The sequence below is a fragment of the Ambystoma mexicanum genome, chromosome 1p (genome assembly GCF_040938575.1).
Source record: "Ambystoma mexicanum isolate Mex_15411 chromosome 1p, UKY_AmexF1_1, whole genome shotgun sequence".
Taxonomy (NCBI): Eukaryota; Metazoa; Chordata; class Amphibia; order Caudata; family Ambystomatidae; genus Ambystoma; species Ambystoma mexicanum.
In genome coordinates, this window is record NC_090921.1 from 139,364,922 (window position 1) to 139,389,672 (window position 24,751).

General features: G+C 43.7%; 1 protein-coding gene across 3 annotated transcripts in view; it reads right to left on the minus strand.

The window, feature by feature from the left end:
- LRCH4 (leucine rich repeats and calponin homology domain containing 4) overlaps nt 1–24,751 on the minus strand; it is a 1,212,507-nt gene that overhangs the window by 465,518 nt on the left and 722,238 nt on the right. For all 3 annotated transcript variants that reach the window (XM_069645103.1, XM_069645112.1, XM_069645094.1), the window contains exon 4: nt 22,023–22,128. In XM_069645103.1, coding sequence (XP_069501204.1) covers nt 22,023–22,128 — 106 coding nt within the window. The remainder of the gene's footprint in view (nt 1–22,022; nt 22,129–24,751) is intronic.

Here is a 24,751-nt window from a genome sequence, read left to right on the forward strand (position 1 = left end):
GCTCATTTCTCTCCCACCTAGACTTCGCACGCTGTATTGTTACCTCCTCACTCTGCTCCAAACTGCACCTTGCTCACTGTATTCCTAACTCCCACACCTATTAGTTTGCTTCCCATCCTAGTTGTATTCCTATGTGGGGATAGGACACCTAATTGCTCTAGTGGGTATAGGTGTGTGACTGTAGGAATAAGTATGATGACTTATCTTTGTGACAGTCACAGTGCAAACATTGCAACCAGCCCACTGGTCCGCCTGAGAGTAGGTATCCGGATGTTAGTTGGTCAAGCACTTACCTATTCCCGAAACTCCTAATAGAGCAACTAGTTAGGAACTACCAGTTCTCAAAGAAATATGATATGCAGGACTACATCTCCCAAGATGCAATAGGTTTGAAATACAAAATCAGGAGCAGATTCCAGAATGTCTTCCAGGAATTCAGAAAGGGTTATGCTAAAGGGAACACCTAGAGAAGGGCTCCAAGTCAGGTTGTGTGGATCATTGAAGGGAAAATCTAGCTTATGCCAGCTCCTCCCCCTACCGCCTCCACCAGCAGTGCTTATGAAGGAGAACACTTCTCTCCCTGCCCTGCAGCATGTAAGGTGAGAAATGCCTCTGCCAGTGGAAAAACGATTTTGCACAGGTGGGAATTAGAGGTTTTCCAGCCCCTTCTGATGGCCTTCTAAACACCAGAAACCCACAAAACGAATTTCTGTGCAGCGGGAGACCCAGGAGGCAAGGAAGGATCACAGCAGCAGACAAATAACAGCTCTGGCACAGTAAATAAAATGAAAGAAACCGCAAATGGCAGCAACCTTTTTAAAGACTTCTCTCCGGTTAGGCAAGATTGTATGCAGTACCCTTTGAGTGCACTACAATAACCCTGACCTCCTGGCAATAGGAACCCAACCTTTGGTATAAGTCTATACTACACAGGTTGGTAGCATGTTGAACAGCCAGGCTTATCTCAAGAGGGGCCAATGTGAGCTGTAGGGGAGTTCCACAGAGATTCACAGTGAAAAGTATTCAAATAAACTCTTACACACAAGGTTTCTTGATTAAACAATTATTAATTTATTTAACCGTCAGTTAGAGTAAGCCTTCTTCAGAAGAGGGCAATATAATAGTAACACTCAAATACCAAGGCATACATTAGTTTTCAAAAATTGATTAGCATAGTTTGCTAATTAATATCTTCTTGATTAGCAAACCGACCCATTTGATTAGCAATGTTGTACTAATATTGTTAATGTCACCAGAAGTTGTTTAAGACATGGAATGAGTAACTATACAGCAGTTTTACATAGCACTGAATTAAGGCATTATTGAGAGGTGTCAGGCCTGCAAATTCTTTAAAATTCAGCTAGAGCTGCAGGTCGGGTAACTTAGTTTACCTATTCGACATAGGAGAAATGAACTGAACCCATAGCAACGGATGACAACACATTCAAAGGTGATTTCTGTAAAATGGTGAATGTCACTACAAACACTCTTTATTTGGCACACTGCTGCCACCCAGAGGCCAGTCATGCACAGGGACATTTTTATTTGGCACTTACTGCAAAAAAAGTAAATGTTAAATAAAAGTTTCGAACATCCCTTGCAAATGGTACGGTCCTTAATAAAATCTACTCAACTATGCGATTGGGCAAAAAGAATCTATGAACCCTGCATGAGTGTCTGTAAAATGTGACAGGCTGGCTGCATGAATGGACACAAATAGATATGATAAAAAGGGCTCTGGAAACAGTTTGGCCAGCTGTATTCCTGGATCGAACTATTGGTCAGTACTTTGCGTAAACATCTAGTTAGCTTTGTGTATTCATTATGCAAGAGGAAAGAAAGAGACTAAGCAGAGTGGATGGTGTAGCAAGCAGAAAACTGGGCAAACTAGGTGGAATATTCTAGTTTGTGGCCATTTCCCTTTCAGGGTAGCTGGTATAAAGCAACAGGGTGATAATATAGAATGCCAAGGAGTATGGAATTGCTCATGGGTTGAGCACCTGTTGTACAAATGTATGCAACCATAAAGTTACAGAACTAGGTTTGCCATCAAAACCATTTGAACGTGTTCGCATGTACCTTTTCAAAAGTGTTCACTCGTCAATATGATGCTATGAGATTTAGATACACTCTCCTAAACTTTATATGTAAAGCACGGAGATGCAGTGTTTTACAGTATCAATACTGCAATTATGCAATATGTAGCTATTTACATGTAAGGAATGGAATTACATGACTGTCTTTAAAAAAATATAAAGTTAACACATGTCTTTGCTAGGCCGGATATAGAAAGCGTAAACTCTCACTAAAAGTATCATCACGATTTCTTCTGGTTTGCAATTATTTTAAAAATACATTTTTGCTTAGCCATCCCACACAAGCCTTTGGCACTTGATTGAGGGAGACGATTACTGCTGCACCTTCCCTCCATCAACACTTGTAGTGAACAGAGAAAAGAGGGTGAATGGAGCACCAACGGCAAGAGAGCAATGCAGGGCGAGCTGTGCTTTACTGAACAGGGCAACTTAAATAGCTAGCTTTGCTACACAAGTGTCAATTTGATTATAAAACCTACAGATTGCATAGCAAATTGCTATGCAACACTGCTTACTTTATGCCTTAAATACACTTCAAAAGTACACACTCTTAATATTTCCAAATCAGCAAGTACCCATTTTGGATGGCCCACAGACACTACCTACACTCTCAGGTGACTTCAATAGTTAGGGTGCGGGGGACATTAATATATCACTATTTGCGTTTAGAATCAGACTTAAGAGTTTGTCAAAGGAAAAAGGTTATTAGAACAAAACAAGATATCACAAATATTCTGAAGCAGGTAAGTACTTTTGGTGACTCCCAATGCAAAGTTAGTTAACTCCTTCCTGGAAGGAAGACACAACACATGAGCAGAGGAGAGAAGAGTCATCCAGGGAGCCAGGCCAGCCAATGTTAAGTTAGCAAAAGTCAAGGTGAGTTGAAGCACTTCTTGCAGGTAAGTAAAAGTATTGCACAATGTTTTAGAAGTATTTGTAGAAAAGAAGAAATCAAAGTAGGGCTACAAGCTGATTAGGCTTGTGAGGTAAAGAATCTGTTAGCAACTCTACAGAAGCAACCAAGACAAGTCTCCAACGAGGACAAGTGAGGTTACATGACAAGAGGGAAGTTCTCATCATAATAATATTATTATTATTACTAATGACACCGTATACATGTAAATTACAATTCCCAATATCTTTAATTTATTATTTGAATGGCCGGTGTCACCGTACATTGTAAGACGCTGGGACTATGGTTTCTGATGAAGTAAAGTTTATGATACGTATGTGTCCACGTGAGAGGTCCTCTGAAATGTTCATCAGCAGTCTGGCGAATGGACTATTGGAGTTTCTGAAAACAGAGCACTATTCCTATTATGAGGTACGTGAAGGCCTCCTGTAGCAACCCCCGAGGACAGCATTGTCCTTGCCTTTGCTCTGCTGGTCAGTCAAGGAGTTGACCTGTGAGCCTGATGGGATCCGCTACATACCTCACTCAGCCTTATATCACAGAGCAGGTGGCAGTCGTCAACCCCCAGAGTCCCCACTGCACCACTGTCTAGCTTCTAACCTGTGACATCCCCACAGATCCAAGAAAGGATCACCAAAAGGGCCCCTTCATTATGCTCATCACCCTCCGATCAGCTGCACTTCTTCCACTTTGTTGCATCAATCCGCCGTGCCAATCTGCCACCACTCGACCCCCAACAGTAACCCCCAACAGTAACCATGGCCTAGGGATCCATTCCAGAACCGAGGCACTGGCTGATAGACTTAACAAGCTAAAAGGTCCACACTAACTTTTTGGCAGCAAATGACAAAGTTAATCACTGTAGTGAATACCTGACCCCTAGTCCATAGTTCCTCTTCCTCCATACTTTTGGTGAAATTCCGTCCATCTGATGGGACCGGAGCACATTTTAAGCATCAAAAAATAACTTTGTGGTCCTTTTATTTTTACGCAGGACCACTGCACGTGATCGTAGCCCTGCTTTTCTTTCGCCTGGTTGAAGGACCATTTTAGCAAAATAGAGGATACTTATTAGAGGGGACGGCTGGCGGGCATATGGAGGAAAAGGGATTTTGGACTAGGAGTAAGGTAGTCACTACAGTGTGTAACTTTATTATACTTCTACGTCCCATCCCCTTTCCTCCATACTTTTGGGAGATTCCCAAGCACTGACCAAAGAAAACGGGAGGATGGAAATTTCCCTTATTGGAACAGGTTTTTAAGAACTGCCTGCCCGGACTGGGCATCAGCCCGGGATCTCAGGTCAATACAATGTCTGCAAAAACCCAAAGGGGAAGCCCAAGTAGCAGTTTTGGCTACACACACCCAAGGGACATATTTCTGGGAGGCAACAGCAGCCTCTTTGCCACGGACCAAATGTGCATAAATGCCCTTTGGGGGCTGAATGCCTTAAATTTTGTAGGCCTCAGAGATACATGAAGCTATCCAACGTGAGATGGAAGCTTTCGTAGCAGGTTTTCCTTTTGGATCCCCAAACGTAAAAGAGTTGTGATGAACTCCTAAGTGTGCTTGTCCTCTCAAGGTAAAACTTCAGAGCTCGTCTGACATCTAGGATGTGTAAAACCCTCTCAGCATCGGAGACCGGGTTAGGAAAGAAAACCGGTACAGATATTGACTGGTTTAAGTGGAACTCCGAGACAATTTTGGGGAGGAAAGAAGAATGAGTGCGAAGCACAACCTTATCCTTGTGGAATGTTAGGAATGGATGTTCGACAGAGAGCTTGAAGCTCACTTATTCTTCGCGTGTATGTTACCGCAATCAAGAAGGCCACTTTCCAAGAAAGGTATTTGAACTCAGTACTATCCATAGGTTCAAATGGCTTATGACAGAAAGCGGTGAGGACCACATTCAGATCCCATTTTGGATGGTTCCATGTAATAATGTTGCCACAAAAATCTCGCCATGCAAAAATATCGCCGAAAAATGGCAGTTTTTTGTGGCGATATTATTGCATGGAACATGCGGGGGACACCCCCGCAACTTCCATTTTTTTTTTTGCCCCTGTCCCCATATATATGGTCACCCATATAATATCGCCACAACCTTTTCCCGGCGATATTATTTACGGTGACAATATATATGGGGATAATATTACCCGATACCTTTTGGATGAGGAGGCTTAACCGGAGGAAAGAGATGAAGAAGACCTGCAAAGTGTCTCTTGATCACTGGGTTTGCCAGTGAAAACTAGCAACTGTCTGTAGACAGATAAGCCATAATGTCCGATATGCATGTCCTGCATGATAGGACGTGTATGCCAGAGGTTGCAAAATCTGATATAAAGACAAGGCACAGTCAATAGAAGCCCTTTGAGGATCAAGCTGTTTAGCCAGACACCAATGACAAAAACAAAGCCATTTGCTCTTGTACCGAGCCCTCGTAGAAGGATTACGACCCGCCTGAATTATGCGCATGTTATCCTCTGAAAGGCTAAACTGTGCTAAGGACCGGAACTCAGGTACCAGGCTGCCAAGCTGAAGGATTGTGGGGAGGGGTGCCACAACTGGCAATTGCTCTAGTGAAGATCTGGAATATGCAGCAACCTGATCGGGTTGAACACTGACAGGTGCTGCAGCTCCAAAAACCATAACCTGGCTGGCCACCAATGAGCTATGAAGAGGAGAGTGTAGTTGGAAGCACTCCTGAGATTCCAGAGCGACTGATTAATCAATGGCAAAGGCGGAAGATTTCATGTTGTCCAAAGAGATCTCGAGAGTGTCCCCCAAGGAAGACATTTCGAGACCGTCCCTGGAAGCATAAAGAGGAAGCTTCCTGTTTGTTGAGGTTGCAAAGAGGTCCACCGATGGAGAACCCCATTGCTGGAAGATCTTGGTGAGAACATCGCTGTTCATCTCCAACTCGCCGCAGATTGGTGGCTCAGGGAGTCTGCCGCAACATGATGTGACCTGGAATGTGCACTGCCTGAAGCCAGACAATTCAAAATTTGGATAGCTAGATCCACCAGAGGAAGGGACCTGGTGTCCCCCTGCTTCTTGATGTAGACTATTTCTACGGAATTGTCTGTGCAAATTCAGACCACACCGTTGATGATAGAGGGCTGAAAGGCTTTGAGTGCCAGAAAAATTGCCAGAATCTCTAAGTAATTTATATGGGTCCGTCTGTGTTTGGGCGTCACAAATCATACACCTCAAGCTGATGTAGCGTCACCCCCCCCCACCCTAGAAGGGAGGAGTCTGTGGTAACAACCGTTACTCGTGGGCTGGGCTCCTAGAAGGAGGATCCCATCGAAAGGTTGCTGGTGGATGACTACCATTGAAGATTGTGGGGTGAAACAGCCCTAAATGCCATAACTAAAGGCCAGAGTCAGTTATGAGGGCTTGAAAGGCATGCTATGAATTAACATGAAAATAAGGCCATGCGATTTCAAAGCAAAAAGGAGCGAATTTTGGCATCATAAATTGAAGATGCCTAAAAATATGCATTGGCTCATCGAAGGGAAAGACAAGTGGCACAATTTGCCAAAGTAGGCGAATGCTGAAATAATACCCTCCCGAACTACAGTCCACAGAAACCTAAAGGGGATGGCAGCATTGTGAGCTACAGTTACTATGTAGCAAAGAGCATCTCAGCAGAAATATGAAAGGAAATGTGAAAATCTGTTTTTCCTTTTATATTAAAGACATGCTCCTTAATAATGTGTGCAAAAGGGGCAACACATGAACTGGAGTTCTGTCCATAAAGAGCCCATCTAAGATAAGTTAAAAGAGGAACCAAGAATTGTGAAACTGCAATAGGATGAAGGGTTTCATGGCTGGAACATTCTTCAGTAACATTGCAATTGTGCTTTTAATCATCAACACTTTGAGCTTTCACATGTTCAGCTAAAGTCTTTAAAATATACATTATGTTGCCCTTCTGTGATCACTGCTTGTAGGAAATTACTTTTCCAAGGATTTCCATGTTCAGATTTTGTGCATTTGCTAAGGTGAGTTAAAAACTGTTTTTAGCAGAGGTAGGCCCAAATCTTGGTTTCTAGTTACATTTCTCCCAAATGTGAAACTGAGGCTTCAAAGCCTGCTGTTATGGTAATGCAAGTCTGGATTCCCTTCAAGCATGAGTGCTCTGCAGCAGTTTATGACTCAAAGCACTTAGGTTGTAATAAAAACCTAACCGAGTTAGCATTTAGCCTTTGAGGCTCTTGGAATGTGATTTAATCTCAACATAGGACCCCTCTTGACGTCACAGCCACACATTGCAAAGGTGGGGGCAGGTTTATTTAGCGCCTACCTTGTCCCTGCAGGAGCGTAAATGGTCCAGAACCCTGGTGATCTGGCAATACTGTTTAATTAGGATTTTCCCCCGTCATAAAGGAGAGAGAAAATAGGAGGGGGAAACTGGAATCAATATAATGTGGTAAATCTACTATGGCTCTCCCTCTTCCCACCCTGACTGGCTCCTTTATAGTTCCTAATGCCCACACTCTCCTCACCTGTATTTCATTGTTGGGGAGCTCTCCGTCCTACTTTCAAGCAGGAGTGTGTTTGTGGTGAGGCTCAGAAGATACTCATGCTGTAAAACGGGAAGAGCCTCTGAAGGTACATGTTTAAATTCTTGGAGAGGTCTTTAGTCAGATAAGGCGCTAAAGTCTCTGAGAGAAAAAAGGTTCTGAGGTTGGAGAGATCTCTCTTGATGATTTAACAACTCTCTTTCTTTTGCAGGTTCTCTGAAGAAAGAAGTTTCACTTGAGGAGCTTGGGCGTCGAAGAAAAAACATGAAGTCTTCTCTTTGAGGTAAGTATCCGCACCTAGTTAGGAATAGGCTTCGTTATCCAGGTATGGGTTTTCTCTTGAGCTAAGTATGCGGGCGTAGTTTGGTAAAGGTGTGCAGCACAGTGTGCCTTCGTTATTAAGCTATGGCTTTTTTCTGTGAGGCAAGGCACTGGAATGCTTGGAAAAAGCTTGTCTGAGCTTCAGGTACGTATGCGCGTATGGTTATTTTCATTCACCACCAAGTCTTTAATGTTCTTTCATTAACTATGGTACCTTTGTCTTCGTAGGTTTTCAGAGTTCGTAAGATTTCAAAATGAAGCTGCGGCCATGGACGATGACTGCTGACTGAACTGCGGAACTACAGAGAATGAAGTCACCTGTCGAAGGACTGCTGCTGTGGAAAACTCTGGTTAGGTACGTTGAAGACTAAGGTCTGTGGATTTTTTTGTTAGCTATTCGAGTTCATAACATTACGTTGTTCTATCATTTTGCAGGTCTGTGAGCTGAGCGCCGGTAGCGATACACCAATGTAAGTGGAACTAACGCGAAGCACATGTTACTGCGGAGGCAGGGCTTTTATAGACCTCTATGCCCAAAGACTAGTTCTCAATGACTACTTAGTGACCCGCAGGGCAGCCATTTTAAGGATCTCTATGGGATCCCATTGTCACCTTGGTACTGGAGAATGTCATGTTTGCCATGCTAAAACCCATCTAGCCCCTACAGATCTGTACCAAGACTCCTTCCTGGCCCGGACACCAGAACCTAACCCAGAAACCCTGGAAGTGATCATGACAGTTCACGGAGGGAGTTGATATCACTTTGTGTAAAATTGGGAGACATGCATTTAATCGTGTAATATCTATAATATTCATCCCAAAATATCTACGTTAGGATTTTTGAAAAGCTTTGAGTGAGGTGCATCTGGTGAACCGAAAACGATTTTGGTGACACCAACATGCAAAAAGTTATAAGAAAAAAATGGATTGTGGCCTCTGCATAGGTGTGACAACCATAGAAATTTGAGACAAGGTGTAACAGGTGATCAATATTCACCCACTGAATGCCCTATTTTTCAGTAATATAGTTCGGGCGGAAACGAAAAAATACTGTAGCTTGGCACCAATAGATCGCACGGACAGCAAACAAGGTCTATGCGACTCCCTGAAAAATCTAGTATTCAAAAATACTGACATATGTGGCATAACATGAGAAAGGGCATTTGTCAAAATGTGGGATTTCCATGTGCAAAATCCAAAACCAACCCCCTGTCCCAGTTAGATGATGGATGGGGTATCCTCCCCTGGCTTCTCAAATCACTCCCCCATTCTCTGGACCTACTGTCTTACAGAGGGGAAGGGAAAACTTGAACATTGCCCTATAAATTTTGCGAGGAAGATGACTCGGCAGTGATGGCATTTGCCTTATAAATAGTTCACTCCGCCTCAAATGAGGACATTCTCCCTACCAAAAGGTGAGCAGCTGTCAAAATCCGGAACCATCTTTGCAGAATTGGGCCTAGTCTTGGAGCAAAGCCAGGAGCTGGAGTAGGACATTTTGGGAGGGCAGAGAGAGGTCTTGACTGACCCCTTGATTGTCACTGCCGTGAAGCCCTGATGCCCCTTGACGTTCATAAAAACCTTTTAGTGGAAGTATATACATCACCAGCCATAGATCAAATAAGCCCTACATTTCTCAGTATTGCTATAGAGATTCCCAATGAAAAAAATCCCCTATCCTTTATTTGTTGTGTAATTCAGTCCTTTTCCCATTGAGAAATATTTCACTGGTTTGTGCATTGTAGGAATGGTTCTCATTGAAAGCCCTTTGTTTGCCCGTGCATTTCTGCCATTTCCCATTGAAGAATTCCAGTTGCTTGTATAAATAGATCCCCAGTCTATTTTGTTCAGTAAATCAATTAATTCCCACATTATTTCACGGGATAGAGAAGGTTAGAATTCAAAACCAACTCACTCTTCCAAGTGTCTTGAGAGTCATAGTCCTAAATTGCTTCCCCAAAGAATTAAATTCATTATGAGCTCAAAACCGAATTTGTCTGTGTGTTTAAATTGTGTTACCACATGAATTCCGCTCTGCATCTGTCAGTTTAAACACAAACCGATTCTATTATTGTGAGCAATCCCTTGGTCCAGACTCTACCTGTTACGTGCCACTGTCATTTTAAATGAAAACCGTTTTTCCTATGCGAGGTCCCCATTGCTTGAAGAGTGTGTGTAATTTGCAGCCTCAGCAAAAACGAGTACGATTTGCATTTTCTTTTTCCTAAAAATGTCACTTAACCTTTGAAAAATATTTTTTTTCCTAGTCTATCCCCCTTCCCCTACCGTATTCTGAGTGTGGATTTCGAATTGCATTTCCTTCCCATTCAATGGCCTAGAGCTTGCCTGTTATTCACAGCGTTAGTAAAAACGAGTGTCATTTTCGTTTTCCTGGACATTTTGCTCAACCTTTTAAAACTCGTTTTTCCTCCTCTATCCCTCTTCCCCTGCTATATTCTGATTACGGATTTACAATTGCATTCCCTTTTATTTTCATGTGTTGCATGCACTAAAAATCGAGTTTCTTAGTGTGTGCTAGCTAGTCTGTTCTGAAGCCCCATGTGTCTTCTAGTTTAAGCAGCACAACATACCCTTGTGTGCTGTCCCATAGCAACTGTCCCAACTAAATTAAAACCCATTTACCTGGTGCAGAAAACGAATTGTTCCTTTCATTGCTGTTCCCATAGTGTTGCTGAAAATCCCTTCCAAAATCCTTTGTGTGCATGCACTTTCCTGTGGGTTGCATTCATTTTCATGTTGATAGTAGCGGTGAAGTCAGTAAAGTAAACCTGTGTGCCATACATGTTTTAGCTGGCTTGATGTGCTTATTCATTAAAAGGACTTGAAATTTGTGTCGCCACCCCCTGGTGGTAATTTTAACTGTTTATTAAATGTTCCAATAAATCACAAATTAATAAATATTCATTGATAACACACCGGCCTGGTTCCTAGTCTACTGATCACAGGGTGCTTGTGGAGGTTGGGTGCGAGACAGGTTGGGGGCCTCCTTAAAAAAGAATTGGGATTGGAAAAATAAAATGCAGATTTACTGTGCGCAACACTCATTGCAGGGGAAAGAGATCCCTGACTGGCTTGTGGTGCATAATATATCTCGACAGGATCTCCGAAGAGCAAGCTGAGTGCGCCTCATTTTCAGTCTTGCAAGAGGTAGGGCTAACACGCAAGAAGCCATAAGGACCAGGAGTCTTTGGAACCACCTGGTCGACATAGGGGAGGACTGGAGGAAAAGCTGACACGTGGTTGATCGGTCCGCAATTCTGTCCTGCATCAGCAACAATCTGGCACTGACCGTGCTTGTCAAAGATTCCTCAGCTATGTCTTCCGACTAAATCTGTTATGAACACTCAAAATATTTCCCAACATGATGCGGACTTGGACAACATGCCTTTCCTCGCAAGTGACAACTCACGTAATCTACGAAATTCAAAACTGACCTCTCTTCGCCCTAGAGCAAATTCACTTGATAGTAAAAACTCTGGAGGTCTGACTGGCCTTAGCGTGAAAGAAACTCCACCAAAATCAGACATTCTTAGCACCCCCAGGAGTGCAAGCTTACGCACCAAAGCTGCACAGCCAAGTCCTGCTAGTTGTCAACACATTTGATCTCAGCGAAGTCCACTCTGATGCTGCAAACAACTCCCAGTCAAGCACTGCCGAAAAATCTGGCTCTAAATCTAAACCAAGTCTCTCGTCCGCTGCAACGATGCAGATTTACAATAACGTCTTGGCTGCCTCTTCCACCGCATTGCTACCTTTTCTAAAAATGTATGAATCACTTCATGAAGCCTTCAAAGACCAGACTTCTGTAATCATTACCCTACAAGAAAAGATGGACAAATTTGAAGCCGTGACCAATTTTCTACAATCTCAGTTATCTCGGGAGGCTGAACAGACTCTGCGATGGCAAGAGTGGCTAAGCGATCTTGCCGCTCGGCACCATTGCCAAAATTACACTATCAGATGGCCTGCTCGAAGCCGTAAAATGGATGCGCCATTCAACACAAATGATTATTCCAAATCTGGCGCCAGCAAAGGATCCTCCAAGGCCACCCATCGACACCAACGTAATGCCTTTATTACAACCATCGGTACCTGGTCCTGATTCTATGCCCTCCCTTGATTGTGCAAACCATCCACACTTACCTGTTATTGCCCTTGAGAGTGAGTGTACTGAAAATGGCACTGGTCGTCCAATCGACGAAGTCGCAATAATTAATTTGGATACAGAGCGTCAAACTGTTATTCCAAACAACACATCAAAGGAACATCCAAAATGCCCACCTCTACTTTCTATTCCATTGAATCCAACAAGCTCCTTCGGCATCTTTGGTGGTCCTGCCAAATCAGTAGTGGTTACCCCTAAGCCGGTTCAAAAATTTCCAGTAAAAAAAACTCTTAGACGGCACTACTGCAGGCATGAAAAAACCAAAAAATCGTGAACAGAAAACAAAGCAAAGAAAATACATCAGAAATGTTATACCTCCCACTAAACCAGGTTTAATCTCTCGGCCGGAATTGCCATCCTCCATCCCCCAAAATGGTATTTCGTTGGAAGATCTCTCGGTACCCAAACCCCCTAACTTTGCGGCACCTGCAAAAAAAAGACCACGTTTGGAATCAGACCATGAAAGTCTTGTGAGCAACCCATCAGGATCTGAGATTGATCTTTGTGATCTCTCAACATATTCAGATAGTTCTCTTACCGACCAGCACACCGGTCATTTCCATAGAAATCCCAAAGTTGCTGGTGCGGCACCCATGTCTAGTTCTAAACCAGAACCCCGGCAGAATAAGAACTTGGACCACAGAACGAAAGTTCCTGAACGAGGACAGCAAACATCTGGGTTCTTCAACCCCAAGCAACCGAGACTCCAGTCACAAAAACAACCTTGGTTTACTTCACGAGTCCACGCAGATGGAAAAACTGGACCTGGAAACCTGAATTATAAACTCCGCTTACAAAATTTTCACCATGAAGACTGCAAACTTAATTTGAATCGACACAACGTGATGAAACTTTTTACCTGCATTCCATCACTCCGCACCATTCGATCCGATGACATTCAAATCGTGGAGTATGCCACAGAGAAATGTTGTGACCAAGTTCTTTTACATATAACCTCAGCCTCAGTCAGAAATACTCTGCTGAATGCCACAGAAGACCTGCTCGTCTTTGGGTTCGACATCTCAATCGAACCGTTATGCCTCAGGTCTAACCCGTCACCATCAAGCCCAAGAAGTAGCTTCCAAGGAAACAATGAACAACGACGTGCGGATCTTCGTCACGAAATATCAATTCCAAACAACTTAAGACCGCCTTCACTGAGGCGCAAAAAAGTGTCGATCGACATGCCGCTGCATTTCAGCGCTAGCCATCATTCATCCCTGCTGAATGCAAACGGGAATTCTTATCCTGGAATACCCGTGGATTCACCCACCTATTCACCTCTTGTGATTTTGAACTGGACAATGTATTTGCTATCTGTCTCCAAGAGACATGGCTAACCGATCCCGCAATTAGAGACGGCTTTGTCTCCTTATTAAATCCGGCCACCAAAAGCCCTATAGGCTGCCCATCGGCCGGGCTCCTGATGCTGATTAAAATCAATCCTTGGTGGAGTCTCGTGGATTCATTCAACCCGAATCCATTCGTACAAGGAGCCTTACTAAAAACTGCCAAAACAAGAACCTCTGCGAGAAAACATTTGTTAATCCTGAATGGATACTGGAATCCAACCAAAACAAGCACAAAGACCTTCATAGACACGGTCACGACAATTATCGACAAAACATTTTTGATTCACAAAAATCTGACAATAATATGTGCTGGTGATTTGAATTGTTCCTGGTTCAGCTATGATCCCAGCGCTGGAAATTACAAACTATTGTCAGTTGATGATCTGTCTACAAGAAGCCGTCATTGGAGTCTCTCTCTTGGAAATCGCAATTGTATGATGGTAAATGGAAATGTTCCAGGTGATCAACCACCGCGACCAACCTGGTCAAATCAAAATGTACATTCAATAATTGATTATTTCTGGGTCTCACGAAACTTACTTGAGGAGGAGACAACTTTGACAGTAACTGAGATGACATCTAGCGATCATAATCTTCTGTGTTTATCATGATTTTTGGAATGGCAAACGGACTGCATCCAATTTAAATACTCAATCTCCGTCAACGCTGGAGGAAACCGCCTGCGGATAGATGGACCAAAGATCGAGAAAGTAGCCCAAAAATTCTTGCACGACACAGCTTTGTCCGTGAACTATGCTCCTTTATTACATGACTATTACCCCTAAATCCCACCTTTCGAAATTGGGTATAAAGTACAAACACATATCCTCAGTGACACTGTCGCAAGAAAAAAAGGCCAGGAGACGCGACATTCGCGCGATAAAAAAATCTAGTTCCCCGACCAGCAACAACATCTTGATTCAAACAAAAATCCGCTAGTGGCGTCGCACATATCGTAATTGGTTAAAATCTCAAAAAATAATCATCGAACAAGAACAAGCGGAAGCACTAATGAAGGAACTGATCACAAAGAATTCCCATGAAATCTGGGTAATACTGAATACAGGCAATGTCCAGCACTCTTCCACGATGTCAAATGTAATTGATGCTGGAAAATGGGAACAACACTTTTCAAACCTCTTTAGTGATCAATCCCTGGAAACATCGACAGTCTCTGACCTTGGTCTGACTCCATGGGATTTAAACATCAACAAAGAGGACATTGAGTTAGCAATACGAGCCTTAAAAAGATCACATGCCGCACGTCCGGATCTAATTTCCAACATGAGGCTCAAGTAAAATGTTGATCAGTGGGCAACGTTTATTGAAATGCTGTTCCTGCGACTATCTGCATCAAAGTCGATCCCAGATTCTTGGCGTGAAGCGATTATTGTGCCAATATACAAAAAGGGCAATCGGGCTGACCCTACCAACTATCTCCCAATTGCCCTGTTGGACACAATAGGAAAAATCTACGCCTCATTTCTGCGCCAAAAACTAGCAACATGGTCTGTGTCTAACCACATCTTTGACATCAGACAAACTGGCTTCACCAAAGGTGTGGGTGTGGAAGTAAATCTCCTGTTGTTAAACATACTAAAGCTAGAAACTCTCAAGTCCAAGACCCATCTCTACTTGGCCTTCATCGACCTAAAAGGCGCCTTTGACAGCATGAACCGAGATAAATTGTGGCAAAAATTGATTAACTGGAATTGCCCCCACAATTTAATCGACCCTATAAAAGCTTTGCATTCCCAAACTGCTATTCGCATCAGGCTGAATGATCATGGCATTTTATCAAACCAAATACCCACAACCAAAGGAGTAAAACAAGGGTGTCCGTTGGCAGCCGATCTGTTTAAAATGTTCATTTGTGATCTACCAGATTTCAGGAAGAATCTAAGATGCTTTCCTCCCAAAGTCAACCAGAACGAAATTGGTTGCATAATCTATGCCGACGACGTGGTCCTCCTGGACCGTACCCAAATTGGTATCGAGCGGCAGTTAGCAAATTTACAAGAATATTTAAGTATTAATGACCTGACACTAAACATCGACAAGACAAAGGTTGTCATAATTGGCGAAAGGAATCCCAAAAAACGAAAAGCTTTCTCATGGAAAGTCGATGGGAAAGCTCTCGGGATCGTCAACTCTATTCGCTACTTAGGAATCACCTTTAACAAGTCCCTACATGAATACCACTGGAAACTCGACATAGAAAACAGAATGACACAACTTACCATCCAAGCGAGGCTGCTGAACAAACTACGGCAAATTCACCCTCACTCCAGTTCTAACCTTCTATGCTTTAAAGGTTGTTCCAGCAATTACCTTTGGTTCAGAAGCCGCATGGAATATCGACACCTTATTTTGGCAGAAGATGGAAGGCCTTTTTTGGCGACGAGTTCTGATGTTACCTTCATACATTTCGATGGTCCAAATTAGATACGAACTGTCCTTGTACTCGCTCCACACTTATGTTCTGTGGAAATCACGAATGGCTTTGCACAAGATGTGTCTGACTCCAGTGACACCAGCTTTTCAAATCTTTTGCACACAACCAGGCCAGAGTTCATCGAAGTTACTAGAAGAGTGGAAAGAGATGAGGATCTCAACTCTAACAGCTGTCGATCTAAATTTGAATGATTTTATCTTGCGCCCCCAAGTAACAAAAAAGAAGTTCGAATTCTGGTGCTGGATTCAGAACACTGACCGCTGTCACCAAATGCCGACTCCTTTAGATTCCGGACCTAGTGCCCATAAATTGAATGTGCCAAGCATGTATCTGACAAACTGTCCCTCTCGTCATCACAGGACCCAGTTCTTGAGACTTTGCTTAAATGTGCTTAAAACAAAAGACATGCTGCGGCAACGACACATCAACAAAGAAAATGATATGGGTCGCTTCTGTAATAGCGAAGCAGAAACAACCGAACACCTGCTAACAAAGTGTGAGCAGCTTGTAGCATACCGGACACAGCATCTAAGTGAATTTATGCCTGCAGCAGAAGGAAATCAAGACTGGTGGACTTACGCCAGTGCTGGTCACTGTATTAAATTGAGTTGTGCTGTAGTTAACTTTTTAGACTCACTACAACTTGACAAACTGTGATTTTCTAGGGCGTATATCACTCTTTTTTTTCATGAACATGGATTTCTTTCAACATCGATAATCAACATCTTGTAACAAAAGCTTGAGGTCTCGATGCTTGCATTTGAGTATCAGGCTGAAGTTTCAATAAAAAAAAAATTTAAAAAAGAAGATGATTTATCAGCAGTAAGACTGCCTGTTGCTCAGGAGGAGGCTGTTGACAGAGAAAAACCGGCCTCCATGCCTTTGTTGCTTGCGGCGAGGCCCACCAGCGGCAGCTTCTGCCCGACGCGCACAGGGTTTCTGAAACCCTCTGAAACCTGAGAAGGACCCCGTTTTTGACCCCGACCTCCGAGTATAAGGTGTTTTAGCTGTGGTTTTGGCAAGGACCGACTAAGATTTAACCGTTTGCGTGCTTGCCTTTGTTTTAGTGAGTTCCTCATCAATGGAGGAGTGAAACAGTTCCTTACCTTTGAAGGGAAGATCAAGTACTTTGTCCTGAACCTCCTTCGAGACGTTCGCAGCATGTAGCCATTCTTGGCGGGAGATGTCTACCCCAACCATAAGGCCCCAAGCAGAAGTGTCGACAGGATGGGCTGCGGCCTCCAGCAGGTCCTGAGCCAGCATCGGATAAGCTGCCTTTAAATCTACGAGCCTGTCGGGCGGAATACATTCCTGGAACTCAGCAAGCTCCTTCCCCAGCTTGAGATTTACAGCCACCAGAATGACCTCGGCATTCGCTTGTCGCAGCTGAAGAGCCGAATTGGAAAATACTTTTTCCCCCCAATGGCATCAAGAAGCTCGTCCTCCTTGGAAAGGACTGGAGAGACTGCCATAGAGGATGTAAAGGACGTCTTAGACAGGAGCATAGCTGCGGCCTCCACCGTTGATGAGGGGAGTGGACATGCAGTCACGGGTATGTCTTCTGACGCATGCAGCTTGTAGCGAAAGTCCATTATTCTGTTCAGGTGCTTCCTGCAATGAGGTTTTTCCCTGGACCTTGCGGGCTTCAGCAAGCACATCCTTTTGAAGGAAAAGGCCAGTGCACTCCTGTGTCGAAAGAGTAAAGGCTCCTGAAAGTACACCTTCTTGTGGAGCCGGAGGCTCGGGTATCGGAATATCAAGCAACACCATCAAATCCACAACCCAGTCATGAAAGGCTCTGACAGAGCAGGCGGGTCTTCGCTGTCTTGGTCCGCTTGATCTTCATCCAATGCGGCGCCAACAAAAAACGGATCCACAGAATGTGGCACCTCAAACACTGTGGGCAGACTTGACTGTGCAACGGGAGTCGTACAGATAAAAGTGGAAGCAGTGGTGGTAATGGAGTGGCCCCAGCGGAAGAGGAGGTGGTGGAAGCACTACCGGAGCCTGCTGAGGAGTAGCCGGAACAGGTTGCGGCTTGAAAGGCTTAGGATACATTTATTTGAATAGATCCTTAAAAGATGCCTTCATCTGGCCAGAGTGCATAAGGGCCAGGAACGTGCCAAAGAACGCATCCTCAGAGGAAGGTCTAGGCACAGGAGTGGGTAGAGGCCGCTCTGAAGGGGCATACCCCACAGGATTGCAAAAAAGAAGGTTGCCATGACGGCCCTCCACCAGCTGGATCCACGTAAACTAAGGGTGCGGACGTAGGAGGGAACGAGACTGTGTGGCAGCGGAAAACGAGCACACCAATCCATCGGATGGCGAATCGGCTTACTATTGTCCACATTACGTGTAAGGGCTGTTCAGCCGCAAAAAGGCCCCTCAGTACCAGCCGTTGTAAACGTTGGTGAGAGAGAGGTGGTCAAAATGGCTGCCTTAGACCGCAGGTGCTCGGCCGCCATTTTGTTGCTGCCTGATGTGAACTGCTTCAAAGGTAGGAAAAGGACTTTGGCCGTGAGGCCAGCGGTGTGGGCTGCACACTCTGGGACCACAATTAAGTGGTATAATTCTGAAATCTCAAATGTTTCAAAAAGTCCAATGTTAATTTCTAAAAAGTTTTTATTGTAACGTAGTTTGAAAGTAAATTCGTCTTCAATCAACTCAAATATTCGCTTATTGCAGCAGATATGTCACAAATGTGTCACAAATGTGGCCTATGCATTTCGGGCTAAGTGTCCTTCTTCGGGGCCTGTGATCATCTATAAACATATGTTCATTGGTCAAATTATCAAAAGAAGTGTGAGTATGTAGGAATATATAAACAAGACATATAAATCATCCGCAAAGTTACCCATCATGGTAAATTATGCATTAGTCATATTGGACAAACACATGCATGTCACAACATTCGCAGTTCCAAAATTAATCAAATGTGTAAACATCTTCGGCGGTGTCATTCCCATACCGGCATGCCGCTTCCTAAGGAAAAGGGAAATTCAAAAATGTATATGATTACATCATGATATACATTACCCAAAGTTCAGTTCCAAAACCATGGTAACATTCACACAATGGAAAAAGCATTGAAAAAGAAAGAGAAATATATGCATGTCATAAGTGCTGTAAATAATCGTTCTAAACAGATGTTCTGTATAGTCGAGTTGAAAAGGTTATCAATGGCAGCCTCAGTGACCTGTCGGTCGTACTGTTACTGCGAGTAGCATTAAATTCAACAAACGGTCGGCGACCTCGTGATGTCTGGGCATTCGTCTTCGATATCTACACAGATATAATCATTATTCACAAAACCGTCCTCCCTAATTTGTTTTGGTCGATTAGTCTACCGCTAGGCTGTAATCGTGCATGTCTTACCCGTGTGGAATCTCCTCTGCCTCTGCTGCTGCCGAACGCCAAAGCGCACGTGCGCTTCAAGGTTCTGCTTTGTTGTGCTGTGGTTGCCTTGGTTACGGCAACTCAAGCCCAACGGACATGTTTGAAGGTGTTCTCAGCGGTCTGTAACTACGCCAAGGTTGCCATGTAAACTTTAAAACGAGTCGTAAGGGACAAAATTCCACTCGTGCCGAGGTCACAAAAGTAAACACTATAAGGTAGAAAAATATGGCGTGTGTGCATAAATAAAATGTAAAGCTTTGTGTCTGTGAATAATGTTGATAATAATGCTATGGCCAGTACAAATGTGTTTAATTGAAAAAATGCGGGCGTGTTCATAACCATTGGGTTCATGTGTGTTCATCTAGCGCAATATCACAATGTTCATATGCCGCCTATGTGCAGAATATAATGGCTTTGGAAATTGTATTCTGAAATACCCGATGGGTGAGAACCAACTGTTACTAGAAAACCTTAATGTAGTAGTACGAAGGTCATGAGATGCGTGCATCTCAAGTGGGTTTAATGTGTGTAGAGATAAAGTCAAAGACAAAACAAAAAAATAGAAAACTAATTTAAAAAAAAGATACTCTAAATATGACATGCTGAAATAATGAATTCTATTAAAATAAAATACAATAAAATAAAACTAAATAGAATTACAAATGAACAAGAGTGTATGAATTATACCAAAGGTTAGCAACAGACATTCATTTACATGTGAGAATATGTCAAAATGTTCGTGTTCCAATCGGACTGCTGATCAAAGAACATAAAAAACAACTTAGATCCAGCTCTTCATTCATCCCTTCTGGTGCCAGGGATCCTATTCTTTCAATCTACGACGCTTCCTTCTGAGCTCTTAATATTTTCATGTTGCAATATTGTCCCTTCGTCGGTATAACTTCCAGTACTGCAAATTTAAGTTGTGCCACTGTGTGTCCATTGTCATGAAAGTGTCTAGCGACTGCTGAAGTCCTATTCAATCTAATGCATGATTTCAGTTCATTAATACGGACACATACTTTTCTCGCAGTCTCTCCAACGTAATACTGTGCGCAAGAACATTTGATGGTATACATCACATTTTCGGAAACAAGTAGCATGTTGTTTCAATTTGATTTGTTCTCCAGTTCTGGGATGGGATATATAAGGACCTTTCATTACATTATTACAGTTCCCACAGCTCATACACGGGTATGTGCCTGGATGCTTATCCGGTGATTTCTGTTGACCCATTCTTTTGTTCTGAGTATCTACTAGAAGGTTTCGCAAGTTATTGGTGTCAGTGAGGCCATTGTCTCTGCAGGGCTATCAGGGGACTTCCTTTTCTCCATATTAGCCCTCTGACAAGGAACCTCGGCAGAGCTGGTGCTAGCAGATCTAGAGTGTTTTTGCGACCCCCCACCCCCTAGTTTCTGCAGAAGAACCTCGGTAGAGCCGGTACTCAAAGACTTAGGGAGTTTGCCTTCCTTATTTGCCCCCCCCAGCAGGATCGGTTCGACCACAGGATTTTGTGTGGGAAGGCTTAGGGTCACCCCCCATATCCAGAGGCCTCTAAGGGAGCCCCTTGATCTTGCCGGTTTTACTTATAGCCCCCTAGTCTGGGATCCTCTGGGGTAACTCCTGTGCTTTTAGTCGCTTTACTGGAAACCTCGAGACTAGTCTCATTACATTTAGTTCCAGGCTGGGAAACCTCTAGAACTACCCCGGTGAAAATAGCCCCAGAAATGCTGGCTTAACTTTAGCCCACAAAAGGGGAACCTCGGATGAAGATCCGGTCCCGACAGCCCCCTTATAGGGGACCTCGGAGGAAACACCGGAGTCCAGGTTAGATCCCTTTCGGACACCTCAGGGAGAGCCCTGGTACCAGAGCAACTAGGACCCCTCCCCGAATCAGAAGACCCCTGGAAGGAGTGCCCTGGCCGGGGTGCCCTAAAAAGGAAGGAACTCACCAGACGATTCCTTTTTTCTTCGATGAACTGCTGTAAATGTGGAGGAGGAATCTGCTGGAACACCTCCTCGTACAGGACAAGCTGACGCTGGAGTGCATGGACGGAGAGGGAGTTGCAGTAGAAGCAGAAGTCCCACTGGTGTTCCGGGCCCAAGTACTCTAGACAGAGAGAAAGGGGATCCGCCCTCGCAAAACGATGTTCGCACGAAGAACAGGACACAAATCCCAGATGCTCAGGAATAGGCGGAAGAAAGACAACTGTGGAACCGGAGCATGAATATGAAGGACTAGGGAACAAAAAATAAAAAATTCCCTAAGATGCAAGTGCTTCCGAGCCTGACCACGCAGAGAAAATGAATGAAGGGCGATGCGCGGGGTGGAGCTCAGGAAGGCAGGGCTACGGTCATGTGCGGTGGCCCATGAAAAAATAAATGAAAGACAAAGAAAAGTTACATTTTGATGCTTACAAAGTGCTCTGGTCCCATCCCGATGGACAGAATCTCCCAAAAGCATAGAGAAAATGGGACGGGACGTGGGAATAAGGTCCAAGCAAAACTATGCTGTCAACTAGGCTGCCAGAGAATTTTTGGCCAGTATTATACAATGCAGAGAACGGAAAAATGTCCTGTTGATAAGAATAAAGGATTTCAAAAGAAATTGAAATTTTACAAACACGTGCTACTGGATTTTAGTAAAAAATGCTTTAACCAATTGTATATAATAAGTACATGGATCTTTAAAACTGTGCACAACTTGCAGAAGAGTAATTTATTCTAATGGACCCCAAATGTAGAATAGTCTTTCAATTCCAAAGAGCACCAACCTTCTGGTAAAAGATCTATATGGTTGCGTCGGATATTCAGGTCCCGAAGGGATTCCAGGGTGCCCATTTGGGGCGGGAGGACCTGAAGCTCATTGCTGCTCACGTCCTGCAAAAGTTAAGGAAAACACTAAGGAGGAGCACTGACGACTCAGGAGCACATTACATTCCAGCTGCAGACATCTTCAAGAAAACAAACATACACAACTCACCGGTAATGTTGGATCACAGAAAATGTGGCTTCATTAACATTAGATGGCTCTGTACCTTTGAAAATAGCTGATATCAACATGTGGCATACACAACTGCAGCCTGTGCGGCACATTACCTTTCATTAATAAACCCTTTTACGTATGTAACATACTTATTAAATCTTGAAGGTTTGACAGAGTGGGTACGTCTGTAAATGGAAGTGGGGGATGGCACCAAGTCACCTGATGCTTTTTGTATACACCAAAATCCCTGTTTTAGCCTCTCGGACAAACAGTGTCTACATCAACCAAAGCTAGGTTAGATAGGCAGCTCGGGCAAGAGTGACAACTCAGAATCAGTTCTTCCACAAAGGAACTTTACAATAATGCCTTGTATATCAACTCTAAATAAACTTCAAACCAAAATGAATTGCGTAGGTTAAAAATGTAAAGTTATTCACCATAACGACGATAGTCCCTATTCTTCCATACACTTGGGACACTGTCCTTCAAAAACTGGCCTGGAGTATGATGCCAACCAACATTAAATTATTGTTATAGAGAGAGAAAAGTGACCGTGTCTTGTGCAACACATCGAGCCAGTCCTGGTGTTCCCCATTGCCTGATAAGACTTCTAGTTGGTTTTTTTACCCATTGTAAATATGGACCTACAAATCTCAGCATGCAATGTGTAAAACCAGGGCTTGGTGGTGTAATTATGCATGAACAGCATGACACAGGGCAACTGGTGCCCTTGTGGCACCTCCCCGGTGGCATGTTCCTGAGCCCAAGCAACAGTTTTTATTTGCACTGTCCAGTGGAAAGATTCTTAGAGTGGAACAGATGGAAGGGCTGCATGGAGGAAAGGGGGGACTATGAACTAGGAGATAAGTCACTATGCATCCATCGAACCGGTCTGCCGCATCGCACCAGCAGCACTCATCGCCACTTCAGCTCGAACAGCTCACCAGTGCAGAACCCTTCAAACCAATGCGCCTTCGAACGACACATCGAATCACCAGGACCTTCACATTAAGCCACACTGGACCTCGACACGAACCACTGGAAGCATTTTGTCAATCGCTAACATTACACAGCGGTACCCATTGTCTCAAACCAGCTTGACAGTCGACCCGACCATGGTGGACTCTTCGGAATGCACTGCATCGAACTGAACAGAGCTTCACTTGGGCCAGAGACTCACCACACTTGCACCTAGTTCGACCCACAATAACAGACAAGAACAGTTTAATGCTGTTGAACAAACCAAGAACAGATTAACGTAATTTTGAAAAGACAAGACTCCCTGGTCCACTTTTGGGACCATAGTAACTAATAAGTTACCCTTTTGCACAATTGGCAAAGACGAACAAGTTACTTACCAACTGTAACGTTCTTTCGACTGGATGTTCCTCCCACGTATTCCTAATCTTATGATATTCGTATCTCGCCAGCTTCACTGCTTCAGAATTTATTTTCGTGGCGTCTACGTTCCTCAACGGGCTCTGTACCCTGTTGACATCACCATCAGTATAAATAGCTTGTGTCGCGCCCGTTGGCTTCAGTTCTGTTTTTTCGAGGAAATATTCAAGGAACACCAAAGCGTGCCTCATGACTCTTCGTGAGAGAGAAGTGTAACTAACGTAAACTGTACTGCGGGGTACAATGGGAGGGGTGATGAGGAATACGTGGGAGGAACATCCAGTCGAAAGAACGTTACAGTTGGTAAGTAACTTGTTCCTCAAATTGATTTTGTCCTCCCCTTCCTCATCCTATGATGGACTCCCATAGCAGTCATTTTGGAGGTGGGAGTACTAATTATTTTTCTCATGGACAGAATTGAGTACCACCTTAGCAAATAATCCCTCATTGGAAGAAGAAGCATCTAAGCAGCAATGCTTGATGAAGGTATGCATTGATGCCCATGTTGCAGCTGAACAAATATCTGCTGCAGGGACTCCCCTCTTCAGAGCAGCAGAAGTAGAAGTAGTATGGCAGAAGTAGCCATACCCCTAGTGGAATGGGCTCGAAGCCCATCCGGCGGGTCCTTTCCCAACAATCTGTAGCACTGAACTATGGCCAAAATGATCCAGTGGGATATGGTCTGTTTTGTCACTGCTAATCCCAATTTATGGCCAGTATAACCTACAAAAAGTTGGTCATCCTGACGTAATTTTGACATTCTTGAAATATAAAAACTGAGAGCCCTTTTTGGGTCCAGTCTATGAAACCTCTCCTCTTCTTTACCCAAATGAGGAGGAAAGTAGAACGTTGGTAGTATGATTTTTTGTGACAAGGGAAAGTCAGAAACTACTTTTGGTAAAGAAGAAGGTTTAACCTTAAGTACCTGTGAAAAGTAGTGTACGGAGGTTTGCATGAGAGAACTTGTAACTCACTAACCCTGCGGGCTGATGTTAAGGCCATAAGAAGGACAGTTTTTAATGTTAGAAGCCTCAAGGGACTGGAATGCAGAGGCTCAAAAGGTATACAAGTTAGAAACTTAAGTACAAGATTTAAATCCCAAGTCGGGACATGAAAAGG